Source organism: Calonectris borealis, chromosome 20 (genome assembly GCF_964195595.1).
Source record: "Calonectris borealis chromosome 20, bCalBor7.hap1.2, whole genome shotgun sequence".
Lineage (NCBI taxonomy): Eukaryota > Metazoa > Chordata > Aves > Procellariiformes > Procellariidae > Calonectris > Calonectris borealis.
In genome coordinates this window covers 9,447,426-9,465,749 of record NC_134331.1, presented here as the reverse complement: position 1 = coordinate 9,465,749, position 18,324 = coordinate 9,447,426, and the positions used below count along the sequence as shown (strand labels likewise).

The 18,324-nt window shown below is 46.9% G+C and overlaps 1 protein-coding gene across 1 annotated transcript in view; it reads right to left on the bottom strand.

Moving 5' to 3' along the window:
* Positions 1-18,324, bottom strand: part of DNAH9 (dynein axonemal heavy chain 9) — a 182,891-nt gene that overhangs the window by 144,198 nt on the left and 20,369 nt on the right. Inside the window, exons 14-23 of the mRNA XM_075169769.1 lie at positions 17,480-17,637; positions 17,035-17,173; positions 15,518-15,805; positions 14,836-15,046; positions 12,411-12,538; positions 11,814-11,922; positions 11,039-11,186; positions 9,228-9,402; positions 3,681-3,854; positions 2,709-2,916 (exon numbers count right to left, since the gene is read on the bottom strand). Coding sequence (XP_075025870.1) covers positions 2,709-2,916; positions 3,681-3,854; positions 9,228-9,402; positions 11,039-11,186; positions 11,814-11,922; positions 12,411-12,538; positions 14,836-15,046; positions 15,518-15,805; positions 17,035-17,173; positions 17,480-17,637 — 1,738 coding nt within the window. The remainder of the gene's footprint in view (positions 1-2,708; positions 2,917-3,680; positions 3,855-9,227; positions 9,403-11,038; positions 11,187-11,813; positions 11,923-12,410; positions 12,539-14,835; positions 15,047-15,517; positions 15,806-17,034; positions 17,174-17,479; positions 17,638-18,324) is intronic.

The following is an 18,324-nucleotide window of genomic DNA, read 5'->3' as shown; positions in this document are numbered from 1 at the left end:
CTGGTAGCAAGTTAAATTAAGTGTTTCAAATAAGCATTTAATTTAAATTTAATTAGTCCTTAATTAACATATAAAATCAGCCCTTTTTGAGGTTAAACAAGTATGCAGGAGATTCATCACACTGAAATGCAATTACTGGAGATCAAGTGACATGTTCGTGAAAGTTGCATTTTAATTCAAAGCCATATCTCACAATAATAATGAAGGGTCCCTGTCTCTGCCTCTGAGATCCTGACATACTCAAATTAGCATCTGAAAGAAATAGTCACTGCAAAGGAGACTTAGCAAGGGCGACTCCTCTTGCCTGCTGGCTGTTGATCAAGAAGGGTGGAAAAAAAACCCAAAACCAAAAAACCAACATTTATTGCAATTTTCTCAAGGCAGATCTGTAGTGAAAAGGTGCTGAATTCCAGGAGCGGGGCAGGAGCGTGTGGAAGCCAGGGCTACATCTGAAGAAGGAGCAAGGAGGAGCAGAGGTCCAAGAGAGCACGAAGCAGAGAGAGCAGCAGACCAGAGGTCCAGGGCAATGGGCTGAGAGAGCAACAAATGCCACAGAGAGTGACACTTGGTCACAAAACACCAAAGAAAACCCCCAAACTGGCTCCAGGCTTGGGCAGAGAGGGTGGCTGGCTCCATTTAACCCCTATGCATGTGGCACTTCCATAAGTCACAGGGCCCGCAAGGATGGTTTGAACCATATAGCTGTTCTTCTCTAAAGGGCACACACTCTGCACCTTATAAATCTCTGCACCAACAGGCACCTTGTCTAAGAAATTACTGGCTTTCAGGTTTTTAAGTAAAAACTGCTTTGTATCCATGTTTTACACATTTAAAGAGGTGCCTGCTGGGGAAAAAAAAAGCAGCCAACTGACAAACTACACAAAAAGGGACAAATTAACTCTAAAAATTGAGCAGTAGGGAACCAGGCCAAGCAGTATAAATCATACTTCCTAATGCAAATCTCGCAGTCACATCTTCATTCCCATGCAAGATGACTTGGTCCTCTCTGCAGAGGAAGAAAGTTGCCGTCTCAGCCCATAGCTCACGGCCAGAGTAAATAGGGACGCGCTGCCAGGTCTGCCTGTCTAAATCTCAACACCTGCACGCTCTCGTTCCCTCCAGATGGAGATAAATGAGGGTGCATTCCCCAACCCAGGCAGCTGGGCAGACAGACAGACAGCTCAGCCCATTTACCAGCTCAAGGGCATTTCATGGACACCCCATACAGGGAGGAAAGGAAAAGAGGCACCAACCGTCACACCACTCAGGGCTGCAAGACTGGCCAAAAGGTGGGATTTTACCTATTTTTTTGCTTGAAGGACATGTAACCAAAATAATTTGCATTCACACTGTGGGCAGAGGCACAGGCACCATCCCATGGGGCTGGTCAGCACAGGCAGGAGAGCCTGGAAGGGTGGGCACCTGCAGGCCCAGAAACTCTGCAAACCTGCCCCAGAAAGCTCTGATGTTGGCACCATGACACAGCCCCAAGTTACACAGCATGGGCTGAACCTGTGCTGTCACCTCTCTGCAAGCAGATCAGTCCCAGAGGGCAATTTTAAGCTCCGACACCTCTTTTAAAACGTTTGCAGTGTTGGGAACCTGGCAGAACATGGACGAAGCCCAGGTGTTTACTGCCTTCGGCATCGATCTGGGCTATGAGCATGTCCCCACCCAGCACTGCTTGGCCAGGAACAACCCAGACGGTGAAGGTTAAATCCTTGGTCTCACCGATGCTTCACGCATGGTGATCCTGTATAAGGCTGGGGGAGCAAAAGCATTTCAGGCCATTTCGGTCAAACCAAGCTATATAAAGGAAGCATTTTGCTTTACCCACAGCTGTTATTCACTCAAAACAAACCAGGTTGTTTCATTCCTGCCTAATAAATACATGTAAAAAGTTATTTTATCTCTACATCAACTCAAAGTGAAAACATCGTTCCAAAATGAGCAACTTTTCAAGGATTCCCTATTTTTTCTTTGCCTCTGAAGAGACTATACAGCAAAACTGACCTCATCTTGGTCCCAAAGTTTATTTTTCACTGATGTGCCAAAATCCCCATCAGCAACATTCCTATGGGCTTCCCCAGAGCCAGCAATTCCCTGGGGCTCTGAGGCCTCCAAGGTCAGCAAGCCCTGTGCCCCCTGGGGAGATGGGGGACCTGCTCCACATCAGGCTGTGGCAGGACGTGGAGGACAGCACCAGGAACAGGCAGCCCTGGCTTACAGCCTGCACATATCCATTAGCACCATCCTCACTGCTAATTGGGATGCAGTTCCTGTCATTGCACCCTGAAGACAGTTTGGATCCTAGCCAAGAAACCCATCCTGTTCAGCACGGGCTTAAATTCAAGCATATTAAAGACACACCTCAAGTCAAGTACGAACTGCGTGCTGTACAAAACAGCAGCCGATTTAAGCATGTGCTTTGGCACAGCCCTGAACCGGAGCCGTGATGTTCAGAATTTAAATCCTCATGTTGGAAAATGTCATCTTCCACAAAACCAGGGGTGTGCTGACCTGAGAGTTTCACAGTGGGATTTAAGAGTCTGCAGGTGTCAGTGCAATGCCCACCAATGACATGGGCAGCTCACCCACAGGTCTTCTCCTGAGTGCCACAGTGCACATCCTGCTCCAAACCCCGCCAGATGCCCCGGGAATTCGGTAACCTGCCAGCTAGAAGTCCTGTGGCTCAGCCATTGCCTTACCTTGCAGCATGGCAGAGGTGGTGTAGTAGTTAAACGGGACCTTCTTCACCACATACGCATCCGTGTCCAGTGAGGAGAGTTTGTCTCCCACCAGCACAGACTTCCCCGTGCCGGCATTGCCCACCAGCATCACTGGGCGCTGGCGCTCCAGGAGCCTGTCCATGAAGTACCGCACACGGACCGTCTCAGTGGTGGGCACCAGGCAAGCCTGAAAGGGGCATAACAAGCAGGTAAGAGTCCCCATCCTTGCCACAACCCCACAGCCATGTTCTGGGGAGAAGTAAAATTGGGAGAGCCAGGAATGAGTGAGGTGACCCCAGTTTCTAGGTTGCACTAGGAAGGGAACGATACGCTGCTGCCAGCCGTAATAATCAATCTGTCTGTACAGATGAAACCTTGACAGCCAGATGCTGGGGTCAGCATCTGGATCTCCCTGCAAACACATTTTGCTAAAACGGTAACAATTTTTACAAGTCATCTGCTCACTTGTAGCACTTAAAAAGGAAAGAAAAGCGTAGCTGGCAAACGCAATTCACTACCTGCAAAAACTCATTCTTTGTCCAGATCATTAAAAAAATCTCTATTTTCAGCCAGGCACAGGATTACGACATGGTGTCTCGTGGACTTTGTCACTACATTGTCTCACATCCTGCAGGCTGCACTCCTTGGCCAAATGTACCCCGCGTCATGCACCTCCCGTCCTGCACCCTGGGCACACCAGCTCCTGGGTCACTGGAGTGGCTCTGAGCCTGCCCCCATGTACATCACTCCTATTTAGAAGATGGATGGAGGATGTGTCTTCACAGTCAAAGCACAGTAAAGAAAGATGGGTAATTTAGTTGTACCTCATAAAGAATGCCATTGTTACTACGAAGTGCTTGACCTTTAATGAGACTTCATTGAAATGCCCACGTACAGTCACTAAAATGCATGTATTCCTCCCAGACAAAAAGCATGCAAGGGTTCACATACCTGTAATGGTGTTTCTGGATCAAATTGAAACTGGGGAATAAGTTTAGACCAAGGCTCAAACTTCTTTGTTTCTGGATCGATGTAAAAGTCAAAGACTGTGCCCTGAGAGGGGAACTTGATAGTCTTGAATTCTGCCACCCACCACTTGCTGAACTTCACTCTGTAGTCCACAAGCTGCAAGATAAAAAGTGGAAAAAATATGCTCATCTGGAGAAATTCATTAGTGATAGAGATGTTATCTACCCCAGTCCACCAGAGTGGGATTGGTGCTTAAAATATATTCCACAGCATAACGATCTTATCCTTTTTCCTATTATTAAGCCTAATTTTTCATTTTCTTCATTTCTTCTCATCAATCCTATTTATTCACCTAAATAATTCATCCTCTGTGTTGATCACTCTTGGTATGTCTGCGATTAGATAGATGGATCAATTTGAAAAAGAGAAATACGTGTCTATGACTAAACAGACTGCTTGATTGATTCTTGGTGCCTACTTCTTCCAACAGACAAGGACACAACATCCGTCTACATCTGTGGTCATGGTTAGTCAAAGCATGCATACTAAAGCCTCTCCTCATAAATCATACCACTCATTAATACTTAGTTGTTGTTTTCTGGCCTCTTTTCAAGCCACAATGTTTTGGAGAAGCAGGATTGCAGACACCAGTGTATCAAAGCACCAGAGAGAGACCTCGCAGGACTAGGGAAGTGATTGTCCCCCTGTACTTGGCACTAGTGAGGCCACACCTCAGATACTGTGTTCAGTTTTGGGCTCTTCTCTACAAGAAGGACATTGAGGTGCTGGAGCGTGTCCAGAGAAAGGCAACGAAGCTGGTGAAGAGTCTAGAGAGCAAGCCTTATGAGAAGCGGTTGAGGGAACTGGGGTTGTTTAGTCTGGAGAAAAGGAGGCTCAGGGGAGACCTCATCGCGCTCTACAACTACCTGAAAGGAGGTTGTGGCAAGGTGGGTGTTGGTCTCTTCTCCCAAGTAACAAGTGAGAGGACAAGAGGAAATAGCCTCAAGTTGCGCCAGGGGAGGTTTAGATTGGATATTGGGAAAAATTTCTTCACTGAAAGGGTTATTAGGCATTGGAACAGGCTGCCCAGGGAAGCGGTTGAGTCACCATCCCAGGGGGTATTTAAAAGACGTGTAGATGTAGCATTTAGGGACATGGTTTAGTGGTGGACTTGGCAGTGTTAGGTTTATAGTTGGACTCGATGATCTTAAAGGTCTTTTCCAACCTAAATGATTCTATGATTCTATGGCCGTGCCCCTTTGACTCTGCTGTGTTTCTGCACTGCCATATCGCCCTGGAAGCACTCGCTTTCTTGTCCTTCCCCATCGTATCTTTCTATGCATAGAGATTTTGGAGCATCTGAATTTTTTCAAGAGCTGGGGTGACAGTTTTGTTTTAGGTGCTGGGTCAGGACTTGCAAAATGTGCTTGGTCCTCTCCCCTGCCCCAGATCTCCTGTATGACATTGGGCTAGTCAGTCCACCTGAATGCCTTCCCATGCAGACAACGGGGACTACAGCCTTCTGCCCTGGGGAGAAGTGGGGGGGGGAAGGAGGGGAAAAGTGTTGTTAAAAAGATGCCTGTGAAGTACCAGATGCATAATTTAGCCAGTTTTAACAGCACAGTTTCTTCCTGGGGCATCTGCAGGTCTCTCCCTCCCATAGCCATTTGATGTGCTTTCCCAGGCCAGAAGCCCAGGTGGGACTGCCAACACATTGTCCATAGACTGCTAAGCCTCCATCAGGAAACCTGGGTTTGAAGCTGAACTGAACCGAGTGTCCTCTGTAAAGTCTCCTGAGCCACCATCCATCAAAAGACCAGAGAATTTGAAAAACACGTTATTAGTATCCACAATTTTGCAGTCTCGTGCTATTCAGAGAGGCAGAATAACTGTAATTCTCCATTCTCCTGTTGTTATAACTCCTCGGTGCCAGCAGCAGAGTAGCCTGCAGCGGAGAGGGATGTGCATCGCTGCTAAAAGCTTTCTCACTAGGGTGCCCTTACCCCTGCGCAGGCAAACTGCCTGCAGCTGCATTGTGATGGGCTGCCCGCCCTCCCTAACCAAGCAGTTAAGTGGAGCCGCTCCAGCCCTGGCTCTATTGCCAGAACAATGTCAAACTCAAACTGCTTCCTTAATAAAAACCCCACATGGATTTCCACTAATTTCAGAGCCTGGAAATGGCAAATCTATCATTTGTTTTTATAGAGGGGCCCCACTACCCACCAACAAGCGCAGAGTAGTGGGAAGCCTTCCAGACTGTTTCTCCTGACATTTCAGCAGCAAAAGGTCAGCACGAAGGGCACCTTCAATGGAGAGCAATAAACAGATTTTATATTGGATCATTTTTCATCAGGCTTCCCCTCGCTCGGACTGATGTATCCTTGCACTCTCAGCTCTGACATTTACAGAGCATCACAAGCAATAACGCACAGTCCAGCCTCAAAGTCAAACCTCCCAGAGGGATGCTGTGCCCGCACGGCTCAGCTCCTCCTGCAACCCGCACAGCAGTCCAGCAAGAGCCTGCTGCACCAAGGCCACCACTCTCGGGGGGGCCAGGCATCAGGCAGCAAAGCCTGCGATGCCAGGGACGGACTCTGCTATGGTGCAGGGAAATCGGTGTCCATCTGCCACACGACCACACTCCAGCTGACTTGCTCAAGGACCTATAAGCTCCTGTAATTAGACAGCAGCTTGCACTGTTGAAGCAAGGAGAAGCAGTGCTTCCCAGGCTTTGTTGTGCTTTTTTTTTTTTTAAAGTCACCCTGCACTGACAACGCTAGGGCTGAGTATTTCCCAGCTGACACATAGGAAATGGAGGGTTAAGTCCTCCACAAGGACCAAGAAAGCTGGTCTCTCACAGGTCATTCAACGGCCTTGTGGCATGATGGCACCAAGTGAGCGCCAAGCTGAGCTTGACCTGTGTTGTTTATCACTTCCTGAAGTATCTGCTCCTTGGCATGAAGCAAATGTGAGGAGTCCAGCAGATGTTGTTGGTCTAGCATTGAGGCATATGCAAAAAACACAAAGAGACCCCAGTGAGCACTTAAGCAGCCCCTGAGAATGGCAATGCCTCCACCCAAGCTGGGGAAGGATCTCTGGTATCAGGTCCATGGAGAGACCTCCCACATACTCCAGACAACACAAAGCTTGACACAAGCCCACCAGAGACCAGATATGGATCTCTGAGCCCTCGACAGCAGTGTCCTGTCACTGGGCAGACCCACACATCAGGACAACATGCTTTACACCTGGGGATGAGGTATCCTCTGACCAGGAGATGCAACCACAGGACAGGTTCCCAGCAGGGATTGGACAGAACCAGAGTGAGCAGCTCCAGCAGATGCCAAATGTACTTCCACCCACAGGCTTTTTGGCTTCTCACGTTCCTCCCTGTGCCACTTGCTGAAAACCTAGGCCTTCAGGTGCCACATGTGCTCTTAGACCCCCCTACAAGTGCCTCAGGTTTCTTCTGCCTGCCTCTGAACCAGTCACATTAAAAATCTCCAGCTTGCAGAGCCATCAATCTGGAAACACCAATGCCAACAGAGGGTGGAAAGCCGTTCTGCAAGCACAGGCACAAAACCATGGAACGGAGCCAAGGGTGGCCCCAATGTTGGCAGCATTGGCAGCAGCCCACATCTGACACACAGCCCACTGTCTTCTTGGCCATTATTACTGTTAACAGTTGGAAGTTGTAAAACAGCAGCAGTTTTTCCAATTACTTGGAAATCAAGAGACAGCCCTGCTGTGCCGAGCTGAGACATGCGGCCAGGAAACAGGGCAGAACGGGGCACGGTGGCGAGAGGAAATGCCCATTTCTCCTCTCCTGTGCACAAGATATCGGGGAGAGGCAGAGAACAGGGAGGTCAGAGGCAGCAGCACAACGCTGCTTCCCCCAGGCATATTTGGAGAAGATCCTTCTCAAGATCCCTGTCGTTCACATGCTACAGCTCCCACCAAAGCAGCTGTGTTTCAGCCCAGATGGAAATGTCTGTGCTTCTCCTATGTTCTAAGGGGGACCTGAAAGGGGGCTGAAAATGTGCAGTATCAAATGCTGACCTTGAGAAAACTGTCCTATAATAATATCACCATGTAAGAGATCACACCCATCTTGTCTAATGCAAGCTGATGGATTCAGAGGCTGACAGCTGCAATTAATCCATAGGATAGATGTACTGTGGGAAGCAGCATGGAGAGTAGTGCCCTGTCTTCCACTGCCTCTCGGACATGAGCGTGCTTTGAACGTCAGAGACACCACTAGTGAACCATGGCCTGATTAATCTTCCTGGCTCAAGAAGATCTTGGTCTCTAGATTGTGCCGTCCAGCACTACAGTGTTGGGTGTGGACATCCATCCACCAACAGCTTGACTAAGCCCAGCAGTTCATGCCAGAGACGACCCAACAGCTGGCTGCCTGGAGTGGAGTTCAAGCTGAGTGCCTACAACCATCAATCTCAACCTCGTCAGCATGCTCCCAGCAAAGAGTATTTCAAAGAGCAGAGCCACTGTCTACTTCCACTTAAGTGGAAGCACATAATCCCCAAAGCCCATCCTGCCCTGCTGACCACCCCTCTTTCTTACGTACTTCTATCAGAAATCGCGGACAGACAATTCTTAACATCCATCTATGTTTAATAGAAGTCAGTGGTGACAAAGCACCGGCGGGTTTGTGTTTTATAGCGCAACATCTACCTGCACAGTCAGATGGCTAAAAGACCGCTCCACTGATATGTTCGTATGGTAAGTCAGTCTTGATTTGATCACATCACATTTGATCACATTATGCACATCCACAGGCCTCTATAAATTAAGCTAATGTTTCTCCCCAGTGAAATGTCTCTGCATAAGCAAACATCCCTCCACCTTTATCACTGGACCCCTCAGCTGTTCTCTGGTGTTACACCCTGGATAACGAGATCTTTCGCAAAAGGAATTGTTGCACGCAGGTTTCTAGTTTATTATCACCTATATCAATGATCAGGGGGATGGAATGCCTCTCCTACGAAAAAAGTCTGAGACAGTTGGGGTGATTCAGCCTGAAGAAGAGAAGGCTCTGGGGAGACCTTATTGCAGCCTTTCAGTACTTAAAGGGGGCTTATAAGAAAGATGGGGACAAACTTTTTAGCAGGGTCTGTTGCAACAGGACAAGGGAGAATGGTTTTAAACTAAAAGAGGGTAGATTTAGGCTAGATATAAGGAAGAAATTTTTTACAATGAGGGTGTGAAACACTGGCACAGGTTGCCCAGAGAAGTGGTAGATGCCCCATCCCTGGAAACATTCAAGGTCAGGTTGGATGGGGCTCTGAGCAACCTGATGTAGTTGAAGATGTCCCTGCCCATGGCAGGGGGGTTGGACTAGATGACCTTTAAAGGTCCCTTCCAACCCAAATTATTCTATGATCCTATGATTCTATATGAGGGCCCCAGGAAAACAGCATTACTGATATAGCACTCTGTGTAGGAAAGTATAAAGAAAGAACAAAGAAAAGGCCTGTGTAAAAGATGCTGAAGTGGCATCTTCCTTCTTACCTGGTCTTGAAACATTGATCCACCAAAGGCCCAGACAGCAGCAAAGACAAAGTAAAGTTCATAAAGCTCCTTGGGACAGTCAGGAGGTGTGTTCTCCTCCGTGAGGAGGCATTCAAGGAGGTAGCACAACATCTGAACCATACTCTGCTCAGGAATGGGAATAATCTTCTTAAATCTAAGGGATAGAAATTGAAAGCACAGTAAATATAATTGGGTCCAGCAACACAGTCGCTCACAACCCAGGAAAGCAAGCCTAGAAATGCTTTTTCAAAATATTAGCATTTTACTAGTCAGCAGCGTGTGTCTTATTCCCGGGTACAGCAATAAAGAGAACACCCATTCTCTCCTTCGGACCTGCTGGCACCGGCACATATACAAGTAATAACAGTAATCAGAAGTTTCAAGCATTTTAAAACTTTGATCCTCTTGAAAGAAGTAAAATGGAAGACTTGCTAAAGGCAATGATTTCCTGTGAACACGATGAGTTCAAAAGCGGTCAAATAGAGGAGTAATAAAGTAAACCCTTTCATCTTGCCATTTTACATTCATTTAAGCTATACTTACAGAATTCCAAACTAATACTGCAGCAGCACTGAAGTCCTCCATAAAGTAATTATAGCTATTTGAAAGGTTGGTTCTACAATTTCTGAATTAAGCAAGCTACCAAAATATTCAGCTCAGGACTGCCTGCAGCTAATCCCATGGATTTCACGGCCTGACACAATGTTCAGCGAATAGAGTGAGAAATGTCCGATGGACTTTGCTGCCAACAGCCATTAACAGCTTGGTCAGGGAGTAGCTCCCTAGTAAGATGCCTAACTCCTACTTCTAAAGACCACTGCTTTCACTAATGCAGCCCCTTCTGACACATCCCCATTGTGGTTGACAACTCCCATGCTCAATTGTACACTGATTTTTTTTTTTTTTTTTTTTTTTAAATGACGGTGGAACTATGGGAAGCAAGCAGAGGATGGGAGAAGCTCCCTTACTAAAGTTTTTTGGGACTCTACTTTGGCCAGTCCTCGTCACAGTATGAGTAAGAGAGCTGTCTCCCATAATGATAAGCAAGAACCACATGACTTCTCTGTGCGTACCGCTTTGAAGCTAACTGAAGCCAAGGAGCACCAGGACCCTTCCAAATATCCAAATTCTTCATGTTCATTGGGTTGATGTCCAACCATGAAACATGACCAGGCTGGATGTCCACACAGACTGACTTAATTTTGTTCAAATGCATCAGGAAAGAAATTCAAGAGAGAACAGCTCGTAGAGCAATCCCACCCTCTCCCACAAACACCAACTTCCTTCTCATCACTGAGGGGCAGGAAAAGAAGTGGGGAGAGGATAAAAGAGGATCTGCTCTCTCCACCTTCCATGCTGCATACTGAAAACTCCTTCAGGAGCGGTCTGAAATCTACTTTACTGAAAAATTACTTGTGGAGTGAACTCAGGTCTAGCCTGACACTTCAGGAGACTGAAAAGACTTTCTCTTTAGGGTCTCCTGGATTTCCTTTCCAAGAGATACAGAACTGGTACAAGAAGTACAGGAACAATCAAATCAAAATCCAATGAAAACCAGATGAAAACCAGATCTGACCAACAAAGGATGGGCAGGAGTGTCAGCTGCCCCACCTCACCCCATTTCTTCTCTTAGCTTAAGCCAATGATGTTCAGGGACCTCAGGGGCAAGGAGGAAACCAGCCACCCATACCACATGCAGCACAACCCCAGCACAGCACAGCTGGTCTGGAAAGCGGCGAGTGTCCCCGCTACCCTCGCCAGCGGAGATACAATCACTCTTCAGATGGTACCTTGTTCTGAGGGTGTCCAGGCAAATTGGCAGGTACTTATCAAACAAAATGGTTAGGTTGGCTCTTTCGGACTGGATCTCTCGCCTGTCAATCCAGCTGCTTACTGGGGGATTCCAGCCCAGATCCGATGGGTTGATGTACAGGATCCCTTTAGGCCCAGGGTAAGAGAGAACATATAGTAAGGACACAGCAGAGACTATTCCTTTTCTCCAGCAGAATTTCTCAGCTGCTTTCACACAACTAAAATCCTGTTAAATACGCCTGGGGTACCTACCCCTTCCTCCTGCCCCACTGAGGAGTAGAAACATTAACAGTGAAGAGACTTAACTCAGGAAACCAGGACACCTTTCCTGACCCTGCCCCAAATTGGCCTTGCCTGAGTCATGCTATTGCTCTGGGCCCCATTTCCCCATGTGTGAAAAGAGGGGACACCTTCATTCCCTTCTGCCATACTTCATGCACTTCTCCAGAAGACCAGGAGCTCTTTGGGATAGAGCTTTGCACAACAGGAGCGCTCTTGGCAATGCTGAAGCCATGATCACCCATCAACAGTCAGGGAGCTCTGGGTAAATCTGCAAGGTGATGACAGCTCCCCGCATGGATTTGGGGTCAGGATCCTCAGTTTGTCCATGTGCTTCAGGAACCTACCCTGTCTACCAAAGGCAGCTGTGATCCCACGTTGGGAACTTTCAAGAGGGACCAAGCTGGCCAACAGAAGACTGGTTAATGGCACTAGAATCCTACCTGGTCCATGCAAAATCAGGGTAGGACTCACCCGCTCTGGACACTGTCGCTGGGGTGGCTGTGCGCAGGTGGCTGATCTCAAAGACCAGCCGCATCGTTGGGTTCAGAGGGATTCTCTCATTGCTTGCCAGAGTCAGTACCTACATGTGGCAGACAGACAGACAGACTAACATCTTCCCCAGGAATAGGAATGAAAAGCCTTCTGCACTTTGCACTAAAAAGCTTGGTTGCTGTCAGCCCAGTTCCTCAAGGCAAAGCAGCTGTTTTCTAACAGGTAGTAGAACAAACCTTCTGTCTTCCACGATCCAGAATCAACAGCACTCCCTTAGGGTGGGGAAAAAAGGTGTAGGATTATGACCCCACTCTATTTTTAAAGGACCTGAAGTTATGATCAGGATAGTTGCAGTTATTCATGAGCCTGACTCTTCAGGAAAGGGAAATTCCAATGAAAACATGCTTTGAGCTATTTCCCTCATGCACCATTTTCTTTATGCAATATTGTTTGGTATATCTGAAGAAACACAATTGCATTATTCTAGGAGGTGTTATTTTAGCATCTGCATTTCTCCTAGGCTGAATCACACCACGCAGTCAAGGAATACCTGCTTCTTTAGCTTATATTCATTACCTTATTATCATCCATCACAGTATTAAGAGATTCAATCCACATCGGATCAATATCTCCATCTAGTACCATCCACTTGGGACCATCATGTGTGATGTTGGCCAGCTCTCGCATGATTGATGAAAACAGTCCTGGGAGGGTGACAGGAATATGTTGATGAACACTGAATTTGCCACCTGCTCTAACAGTTTTCTCTCGCAACTTACTAAAAATTATCCTAATTAATGTTTTCCTCTTAAGCATTCAAAACTTTATGCACCTGTACATAAATACTACTATATCACAATATGGGTCTAGTCTGTTTTGAAGAAAAAAAAAAACATTATCAGTTACCAGCACTGAAAATGACTGCAGACCTACACACGAGCTTCATTCCCACCAAGAATCATAAGGGATAAGAAAAGTTAAGAGCAGATACTCAGAGGCAAAAGAAGGCATGAATTACACAATGCAGAGAAAACCATCTGAATATGCCTTGGAAATTCTTATAAATGTTTTTTTGTGGCTCGAAGTATATCAGGGAAATCAAGATGCATTAAACGCTGGGTCATGGCTTTAGTGAGATTGAGGGGAGAACAAGCACAGAATGACATTGAATGACAGAACAAAATGTGAGTAAAATCAAGGAGACTGAGAGGATACAGTGTCTCGAGGGGAGTAAATAATGAATGTTAAAAGGAGCAAGAAGGCTGAGAACAGAGCAGCAGTACTGCAGAGCAAATGAAAACTGCACAAAACTATTGCTCTCCTCTACACGTGAAAATACCTAGGGAGATACTGGTCTTCATGAAAAAACATCAGGCAAACATTAAAAAAAAGCCTCTTTTCCGGTGAATTGTGACAAGCACACTTTTTTTTCTCCAGGACAAGCTATTTCTTTGTGATCCAAGTCAGGAACAGCTAGTGGCATTGTATGACTGAAGACAAAGCTTGTGCACAACAAATGCAGAACAGCTCACCTGAAACAGGTATCCCAATTCTGAGATCGGGTCAAAAAAAAAACCACTTCACTGGTTCTGCCTCGACTCATGGAAGAGGCACTCTGCCTTGGACACATGCCTTGGAAACTGCTCCAACATCATTAGTATCAGAAATAGCTACAGTCTCAGAGCATCAATGCTTCCCTCATATACACCATGACAGCAGGAGAGAGAAAAGTGCCTTTCTCCTAACCATGTGCACCCAGACCACGGAGCCGACTTGGGATTTAAAAGAAGAGTTTGGTTCTACAAAGAACACTTTTAGGATTCCCTTGTGGGACCTTTTACCACCTAACATGTATAACCTTTTCAACCCCTGATAATGAAAGGAGTGACAGGATGAAAACGGGAAAAGGGGCTGATTCATAAGGGAACACATCATCTCTTGTTAGGCTGTGGTGAAGATTGCTTGTCTTTGACAACAAGAAACAAAATTTTCAGGAATGGTTAATGCAGAAAATATCTGCCTTGAAACCTCAGGGAGGAGTCCCATAAGCTCCCTTGAAACATCACAGGCCAGAAACCACTGGACAGCCACCCGTAAAATGTCCCTCCTGCTGTTCGGTGCCATCCACAGTCCTCAATCTGCGGTCACTGCTGCAGCCAGTCTGCAGAGTTCAGGCTGTATCCTGCACTTCCCTCTGTCACTTTGATTTAGGGTCCCTAATTACAATTAAAAAGAAATTAACCCTGGCATAGGAGCAAAGCAGGAGGTCATGAGGGGTGAGTGGGGGGGCCAGGGGAGGTGGGTGGCAGCTGATCTCCTGGCAGACTTCTGGCCAAGGGTGATTTATGGCAACGTCTTTCCTTACCTCCCCCGCACCTCCCAAACCAGCCGCACACGTAAATCAAAGCTGCCTTTACTTATTAGTCACAAACGAACTTTTTCACTCCAGATTTCTGTAACCTTTCAGCAAGTTTTAAATGCTCATCTTATTTTCCTCAGGAGCAATGCAGGACCAACAGACTGGCAAATGCTGGTGTACTACAGAGATCGGGCAGCAGTATTAAGTGGAAAAACACCACTTTAAGGCTGCTGCCTTTAAGGTGTGCTACCAGCTATGGAAACCTGGGCCTGGCACATTTTGGGGGGTCCCAGTGCACACCACAGGGCAGGAGGGAACTCTCTTCCATCACCGGTCCAGCCAACCCCGAAAAACTGCCTGCCCCGTTTAGGAACTGGTGAGTGTTGGTATTAATGGACATGATAATTATTCTTATGGCAATAGGATAAAGCAGGTTTATGCTATACTTCCCATTTGAAGATCAAAAAGCTAAAACATCTTATGTATCCTTTCAGCAACAAACTCTCACATGGCTGTGAGCAGCAGACAAGCGCCTGGGCTTTCAGACCTGCATACAAAGAACCAGTCATCCTGCTGCTGCTCAGGAAGTTAATTAAAAATATCCTTCTTTATCTACAGATTCAGGCATGAAAAGATATTTACCATCTTTCCATTCTCTTGTTGCTGGGTTAATGATGCCAAAAAGCTCATCATTGGTGACTGCCTTCGGGTTGAGGTCTGTCCAGACAGGACGTCGCTTCATTATCTGGTAAGTCTTGTTCAGGGATCTCATCACCTGAGACTTGCCCGTGCCTGCGTTACCGACCACAAAGACAGAGTGCCGGACCGTCAGCAGCTCCTCCAGCTGCACCACCTGAGAAAAAACACTCCCAAATTTTAGACCAAGATGCCAATCTGAAGTTCAGATCTACAAAATAGCTCCCGTTGGGCCTCTTATTTAGAAAGATGTGACTCAGAGACACAAACAGATTTGAGTTTGCTCTAGCCGCTCTAATCGCGATGGGTGAAATCCTCGGCCTGCAGACAAACCTCCAGAACTCTTTAAATCTGACAGCCATCAGCCAATGAGGCTCTGCTCTCCAGAGGCCACACTTTCATGAGCCTACAAGAGTTAGCCCCTTTGTAAACTCAGGGACTGAACCAGTGCTGGCTTTAGGGGCGGGTGCAACTGCATCAGACCCAGCATAGCTGACTCTGTCCTCCATCAAGGTGTGCCTGCAAGGGGAATATTGTGCAGAGCCCTCTTTGTAGAAGCAAAGATGGTTGAGAAAACCCAAATGATTTGATAGTGGTGTAGGTATAGAAGAAGATCGCTTGGTCTTACTTTGAGCACAAAGTTGTCTTCAGCCTGCAGCCGGAGGTCCAGTACAGCCTGCCTCACAAACGACTCAAAATTCAGGTCACGCTTCCGAGGCACATCCAGCGCAGGGAAAAGATCCCCAATCAGCCCCATAAACACCGGCACATCATCGGTCACAATCTTGGGGATGTTAAAGTCACGAAGTGAGCGCATCAGAACCTGGTCTTCAGGTCGCTCTGGGTCATCTCGTTTGAGGGAGCCAGCGACAACTAGCACTGACTTGATTGCACGCAAGCCCCAGTCGTAGTGATCCTACATGAAAAAAAAAAAAAAAAAAAGGAGGGATGAGTTTATGCTTAGACAGTACACCACCATGCAGGGGTAAGAACCAGCAGCTCCAAACTGCCAGACAAGTCAGCAAAGGAAAAACATCCAAATCTGTTATTTGCATTGTGGCCAGAGACCTCCACCAGTTACCTGATTTCCATTTCAGTAGGTGAGATTCCCATCAGGGACAGTATTAAAGAGTCAAATAATTCAGCTGTTCATACCATCACGTGGGTTCAGAGTTGGCAGTAAGACAGCAGTAGGACTTGCAGTCCAGAGACCTAAGCAATTTGTTTCACCTAAATCATAAAGCAGCTAAAGCAAGGCCAGCCAGACCCCTGGATCTGCAGGAGCTATCAAGGTGAAAGATTTGTGAGTCCATTATGAGGCCCCAAATACCCAAGTTTCTCCATCCTGCCCATCACAAGATTACCAGGCATGTTTTGTCCCAGAGGCAGTCCACCAAGCAAGGGCCGGTAAGGACACTGCTGAAAAAGAACCACAAAGAGGCATGAGAGGAACTCTCAAGCCAACAAGCAACTTTTTATATTTCTGCTCTGTTAAGACCCTCCAGAGCTGACTGCTTTGTGTGAGAGGCCACGGCTTCCACCAAGACCTCCAAGACACAGCGCAAAGTTTCTGTGACAAGACATCTCCCACCCAGCCTCGTGCTGGCAGAGCCAAGATCAGGTTTTCCATCTGGAGTCCTGATTCAACTCTTCTCTGGACCCTGCTTTGATCTATGCAAATGACAACAAGGAAAAATCTGATCAATTAGAGCTTTGCACTGGAAATGACCCTACTTGGTCAACACCTGACACAACAGGGAACTGTTAGGCTGAACTCAGAGAGGGACAGACATCATAAACCCCTTGCAGGCAGGAGAACCAATAGGAACTAAGAGACTGGAAAGCAAAGGGTCACTGAATACCACCCCAAATATGGTGTCATTTAAGCCCATTGAAAAATCTCTCCTATTAAGGTAGCTGGTCAAATGCTTTTGTCCCTGCATGTCCTCCAGTAAAGCAGTTCAAAAATTACATTGCTCTGATGATCACAAACCTTCTCTTCTCCCAGTAGCTAGCGCAAATGCAGTCATTAAATAAAAGCTGTGAAACTTTAGCCATGGAGGTGAGTGGCAGAGTGCCATGTTCCTGCTGATTTTGGACATCAGCAGGCTTCATTGTACCATCCAACCACAGAAGCGGGCTCACCTGCTTGGACAGGAGCTCTTTGCAGAGTTGGTACAGAGTAATGAACTTCCTGGCTAATGCCCGGGCTTCAATGAATCCCTCGGCCACCAACATAATTTCACAGATCAGCTCAAAGTCTGGCACAACCATCGCGCATGGCCTAGAAAGACAGGCAAGAAAAGATTGCAGAACAAGTATTTCTTGACTACAGGTCTTAGGGGCAACTTCATCTTCCAGGTCTTCTCCAGTGAGCCAGGTCACACCTTGCCTTTCCCATCGCAAGGGACAGAGCTCCTTTGCCCTGCCTGTGCATTCCCAGACCCAGGCTTGTTGCACAAGGCTGAAACTATTTGCGAATGCCCAATGCAAGTGAATTCCCCAAGGAAATGAAGGCAAGCCTGGATATTCCAAAAGACGATTTCTGCCAATTTTATAATACAGGTCACAAACTTTCACCTGGACTGACCTGAAGAGAGCTTTTAAATTCTCAGGTAGCTCAGTTCGCCCTGCATAACCAGGGTTCATGGTGATGAAAATGCCTACTGAGGGAACTAAGTTAATGTCTTCTCCAAGAAAATTGAAGGATTTCTTCTTCTCCCGTATTGCATCCTGCACACTCTTCACCTAGGAACCAAGACAGTGTTATAGTATTGGTGTTCAGTTATGAAAAACACACCAGACAACAGTGCTGCCTTCCTTACACCTGGTGCCATGACAACTTGGGGCTTATCACTGTTTTGTTTTTGTTTTTTACTGACCATATTAAGCTTTATACACTGTTTGGAGTAAATCTGTGTGGCAATATCAATCTCCCGTCACAATCAAACGCTGACAAAGCAGAAAAGAGAGCTGAAGAGACTGGGCAGTCAAACTGCAAAGGAGTTGCAAGAATTTGCACCATTACTCCATAAGACAATGATGGACATGGGTGAGGAAAAGCAGCTCAGGAGAAGGAAACGCCTCCAAAGCTGCCTGCATTTCACCTTGACTTTTGACATCACCTGTGGGACACTTCTCAGCACATCTCACAGCAAAAACACCACCAAAGGCTAAATCACCTCTTTCAACTTCCCAACCTAGCAGGAGGCCAGACGCCTGAGATGAGATGCAGGGCTGTCCAGGCATCCACAACACAGCCAACACCCAAATGCAGTCCTAAGAATCTGACACAATAGAGGCACCTGATTCCCTCCACCCATCTTCACTTCTCTCCACACACCACCGCTCTTTGTGACAGCCCAAAACCCTCCTGTGCCTGCTCTCTTCCTTGACTAGGCCCAGAAAAAAGTAGCATTTCCCAATAAACTTGGC